Source organism: Morone saxatilis, unplaced genomic scaffold (assembly GCF_004916995.1).
Source record: "Morone saxatilis isolate NCDOM2014 unplaced genomic scaffold, NCSU_SB_2.0 Contig1, whole genome shotgun sequence".
Lineage (NCBI taxonomy): Eukaryota > Metazoa > Chordata > Actinopteri > Moronidae > Morone > Morone saxatilis.
Genome location: NW_023339651.1, coordinates 3,204,195 through 3,209,736, shown reverse-complemented (window position 1 = coordinate 3,209,736; position 5,542 = coordinate 3,204,195). Strand labels below are relative to the sequence as shown.

Sequence of the window (5,542 nt, the reverse complement as noted above, 5' to 3'; positions counted from 1 at the left end):
TTTGCATCGCACCTTTCCATATTTACCGAAATAACCATTTCAGAGAAGGTGTACTGTAATTTGCAACCCACCTTGATTGACATGTCCTCGCCTCCAAGAGACACCATGACTTGAATGGGAGGAAGGTTATTGCTATTCTCGTGGGTCTCAATGGTGGCCCTCATAGCATTCTGCAAAAAGAAAAAATAAAGTGTTTTTTAAAAATAATTTCAAATTAGTTTTTCACTGTGATATCATGCAAACCATTAGACGTGTCGTACCTTAAAGAGCTCAAACAGCATGTGATAAAGGTGAGAGGGAACGTATACGATGCTTATTGGAAGGTTCTTCTTGTCTGCACAGGGAGGGAAAACAAACAGTGTCCCTTAATTCCACCCACTTCATTTAAAATTCATCATCCTCACCACTTGCCGATGTTTTCCATCAGCGGCAATTATTCTGCTCTGCTCTGGTTTTAAGGTTCGAGAGGATGGAGAGGAAAGGATCTGTGTGTCAATATTGTCTTATGCAGTCAGCAGGACCCACTTAGCCATACTTCAGTGCTATAATTAGAGGCCCCTCAGGTCCATCTGGCTGAATGTGAATTTACATACAAGCACTCATACTGTATGTACACACAGAGTACTTGGCTCTATTTGTTCTTGATCTAAATCTCTTGCACAGACTATGAGGACTTTTGCCCTTTGGGATTTTGGCATTAAGAGTGCAACTGGGTTTGTGTTTAACCTGCCACATTAAATCAATGTAAACTTACTTCTCATCTCCTGTAGTATCAGGTCAGGGGAGCAGAGATAGTACTGGTCACACAGCATCTTGGCACTGTGGAAGGCATCTGGACAAAGAAATAATAATGTCAGTAATTATGATTTTATACAACACAAAAAGAATGGAATTATTTTTGTAAACACAGGATACAAATACAATACTAAAAACAGTCCAATGATGGTGTTAAAGTAGTAATCAATAAAAAAAACTGCCCCTGGATCAAAACTATTGTTCTTTGTCAAATTACATTTAACATAACATAAATTCATATTTACCCTGAACTACATCTCCAACTTGACAGAGAGGGTCAATGCTACCAATGGTGTTTGGGTGGACAGGGTTGGCACTTCCATCAAAAATAAGAGCTGCAGAGAACAAAAAAACAGTCAAATTATTATTATTATTGAACCACAAACACATCAAGGTAAGTAAAAATTAGGACCGGGTATAATTTGAAATTTGGCCAATTCAGGACAAGTTTTAGTATGGATTTTTGACAGATGTTTTTGGTGCCAAGATTATAAAAATGTTTTTCTACAAAAACTATTTTCCACATGACAAAACAAACCAAACTTGTCTATACTTCTTCTCAACATAAAGCAGTCGTTTTATATTCTCAAAACACACAGTAACTAACGCAATTACAATTTGAATAAGCAAATGAGTAACCAATAAATAAACAAGACTGACATCCTCTTAAGCATTTGATGCCAACATTTGGTGCTTTCTGCTGGAGGCACATTTCATAATAAAATAAGTACGGGGAAAGAAAACAGAACATGCCATAAGACACATATGAGGTCCTACTTTAAATTCATTAAAGCATTACGGTTTTCCCTTCATGCGACAGTAGTTTTGAAAGAGTACATTCTCACAGCAGCGGGTACATCAACAATCTTTGCTCCACATGACTGATACAAACACTACAACAAACACAGCTCTGAGCAGCAGAACATCATCCTATAGCCGACAATCTGCTGTTCCTTCCTAGTGTTTTCAGCACTGTGCATATATATGACTTAAAAACCACATTCACTTCTGTCTACATCCGTTTACACTCCCGATTCATTTTGTAACACAAGCTGCATGATTAAACAGAAATGTTTTGATGGGAGGTCTAGCATGACTCTAACTGCTCCCCAGGCTAGAAGAAACATCCCACATATAAATAATGTAATGGATGTGACAATAAATTTTGTGAGGCGATGTGTTTTGAAGGATTATATCTTAGCAGAGACTTATTTCTCCCTCTGTGTGTCAAGCAACAGACAGTGAGCAGTCTGGTATGACAACATTAATTTTGGATACAATGCAGGAAGAATAAAAACTGTAATCATGTTCTGAAATCTTCAAATCTGTGGATGTTTGATGTTTTTCATACAATAAATGGCAGCAATGGATTCATGTGAAGGTACATAAACTAAACTTGGTATCTGTGTTGATTACATACAGACATAATCCAGGAAAATGCTAAAGAGAAGCTGTGTGCTGTGAAAAAAGTATGACATTTTTCTAGACTCTTTTAACTAGATTGTCAGGCACAGTGAGTTTTGAAATGTTACTCACTGTGCTGGTTGATGAGCATGCGGATAGAGATGCGGCTCATGTAGAAGCGGTCCAAAAAGTACTGGATATTCTGGTTGGTTACTGCGTCGTGGGGGAAGGTCTCTTTGTATTCTATGATACCCTGGGCCATTGTCGGCACTACATCGTTGTGCCTGTTTCTGATGGTAACTAGGGCATCAACAAACCTGGGGAGGAGAGACATAAAGTTGTATTATATCACAGTACAGGTGGACATATGCAGGAATAATGTTCCCAAATTAGAAAAAAAAGCTAGCTGACATAACAAAATTCTGAAATAACCACACAGCCTAAATAAATCATGCTTTATTTAAGCATAACAATGAGGGAGTGTTGTGCTAGTGGGTTGTCGTGTCGCTTTAAAAACTGACTTGCCAGCAGTTTAAAGGACACACTCCCTCTGCCTGAAGAATAAATGTGAGACAGTCCAGGAAAATTAGTGACTTACTCTCCCAGGACTTTGTAGTCATCAGGATTCTTGTCAAGGAATTCAAGGATCTCAATTAAACTCTGGATGTACCTGACAAAAATAAAAGAAATAAAAGATGTTCACACACATAAACACGTTGTTAAGGGCAAAACCAAGTTTTATTTGGAGTTTTAATCTGTTTTTAATGTTTGCAAAGATAGTATTGGTCACAGTGCATCCCCCAAAGAGAAGCAGACGCCATAGACATATATACATAGACGTCGCATCGACTGTGGAGCGGCGTTATTATTATTGTTGCTATTATTATCATTATATTATTATTGTTGCTATTGCTATTATTATTATATTAATATTATATTATTATTGTTATTATTATAATTATATCACTATCATCATCATTATTATTATTATTATTATTGTAGACATAGGATCTGCTGTCTCCCACGATCTTTTCATTCACAAATCTTCTGTCAGAAGCTCGTCTGCTGATAACATTAAGTAGAATTTGTGTATTTGGGTAGTAAAACCAGCATTTTTAAAATATCCAAGCACCCTGATGTGTGACGTTTTTAACAAATCAATATAATAATAAAGGCCTTTATTATGTATATCTATGGGCACGCCGCTCTAGTGGGCGGCAGCAGTCAATGCGGCGAAAACAGAGTCACGTGACGTGTGACGAGAAACTAGGGTAAAGTTCAGAGCTGAGAGCCTCCACCCCCTCCCTGCACAGAGCTGGTTGGAAGGAGTTCAACTCGGTCAAAGGGTGCTTTTGTATTTCTAAGCATGACGTTTCCACAGTGGGCAAATTAAACCGTCCCACTACATGGAAGTAAACAAGTTAACAGCTGTTAAAGTCTCACTGGACAGGGGATGAAATATCTGGTGTCAAATAAGGTTTAAATGAATAACCACAGAGTCAGAGCATTGTTGTTTTGTTTGGGATCATGTTTCTGTGGAATCAAAGCCATAGTTGAGTTGTTAGGTAACTTGGATCATAATATCATTTAAAGCATTTTCCCCTGGTTTGGCTTACCAGCTCTGCACCATTTGCACAGGCTGCGTTGTGAGCAGTTTGTCAGGTAGCAAGTTGATTTCCTTCATAATGTTTGAAAGTCTTACAGGGAGCTCTTGTCTCAGAAACACAAAGGATGTCTTCTCACAGGCGTTGATTGAACCTAAAATCAACACAGGAAAATAATAATAATTAGAGCTGAAGCAATCGTGGTTGATTATGTTTCAATCACAGTTTCTCAGCTTCTAAAATATGATGTTTTTCAGCTTTTCTCTGACTTGTTTCATAGTAAATTGATTTGTTTTGATAAATTGTTTTTAACCTTTCTGATGGACATTTTCAATTTTTTCTGACATTTTATTGGCTTAACAAACAATGTATTTGTGAAAACTTAAATTAATCAATGAAAATTATCATCGGTTGCAGTTTTTTCTGGACAGAAATGCAGCATTGGAGGTCTGGACTGCAACTTATTTGAAGGTATCAGCAATTTCTGAAAATTCTTTGATAAACTTTGACATAGTTAGATAATCTAACATTTCAACCAATTAATTAATTGAATAATTAACAACAACAAATACTTATAGATCATGAAAATAACCATTAACCCACATAACCCTAATACAAAAAAAATGATCATTATAAACTAGATATTTGCATTGTTTACAAGCAGTTTTCTCTGCAAACAGTAATCACATTCCTTTCAAGCAGACATCATCATTTGGGAATCCTACACTGAATTCCTCTGCACACTTTGCACGACAGCTCATTTGCAAGCTGCTGAGAAGACTATTGTTATTTATTAGTGACGATTAGTAGGAGCTATGCAGTTCAGTGTGTCCTTCAGGAAAGGGTCCAAACCTGCCTGAGCTTGCTACAGATCTGACGCAACACTCTGCACTATGAGCACTATGAGATGCAGACACCCCCAGCACCGCACAGCAGAGCGATGGTGGCTCGTTTTCACACACTATGCATTGGAACAGTGTTACATAACAAGCTCCCCCGTTTACATGGCACATCTGATCGGGGATCGATACTCACCGAAATCCAGAAACTGCTTCATGGAGAGCGGTGAAGGAGAAAATTTGGAGAAATGTTCGATATGTCTAGGCACACTGGCCATGGCGGCGTTTTTCATGATGAACCTAACGAACTTCATTATTGCTGTGCAGAGTCGTGGCTCTTGTGTTCGACCACTACCACGTCCGATGCTAGGTTACTCAACTGACCGGACCTGCTATCGTTCCTGTCGGGTAAAAACAGGGGGGAGGCCACCAGAGCTCCAGCCAATGGAAGGGCGGGATTCTGTTATTGACGTCCCAGACTGGCCAATAGGAGTCGCTGGAGGGGGCGGGATTAATGTGTTTGGGTGCTCCCAGTCTGGACTCCCCATGTGAGAGGCGCTTTCTCCCTGTTGGATTATGTAAAGAGGTGATTAACTGATCAATCCTGAACTAATCAACCACCTAGATGAACAAATGTGCTAATTAGATGTCCCTAAAGACCCCAAAACAACGTTTGGCCTCCTTTACTTGAGTATTTCCATTATAGAAGTATTTTCTATAATAAAATATTGTGCTTTGTTACTAATTCAGTAACTTTAACTTATAAAAATACTCAATTACAAGTAAAACATTCAAACTCTTACTTGAGTACAAACGTATTGGCAAGAAAATGTACTTAAAGTACCTAAAGTAAAAGTACATACAATGTAGAATGGCTCATTTCAGAGTAATTATATTACT

The 5,542-nt window shown here is 38.1% G+C and overlaps 1 protein-coding gene across 1 annotated transcript in view; it reads right to left on the bottom strand.

The window, feature by feature from the left end:
- The window catches only part of pdk2a (pyruvate dehydrogenase kinase 2a), an 8,943-nt gene extending 3,905 nt beyond the window's left edge, over positions 1–5,038 (bottom strand). Inside the window, exons 1-8 of the mRNA XM_035665022.1 lie at positions 4,839–5,038; positions 3,816–3,957; positions 2,798–2,869; positions 2,332–2,516; positions 1,041–1,130; positions 755–832; positions 261–334; positions 72–170 (exon numbers count right to left, since the gene is read on the bottom strand). Of these exons, the coding sequence (XP_035520915.1) occupies positions 72–170; positions 261–334; positions 755–832; positions 1,041–1,130; positions 2,332–2,516; positions 2,798–2,869; positions 3,816–3,957; positions 4,839–4,956 (858 nt within the window). The 5' untranslated portion in view covers positions 4,957–5,038. The remainder of the gene's footprint in view (positions 1–71; positions 171–260; positions 335–754; positions 833–1,040; positions 1,131–2,331; positions 2,517–2,797; positions 2,870–3,815; positions 3,958–4,838) is intronic.
- Between the last annotated feature and the right edge of the window lie 504 nt (positions 5,039–5,542).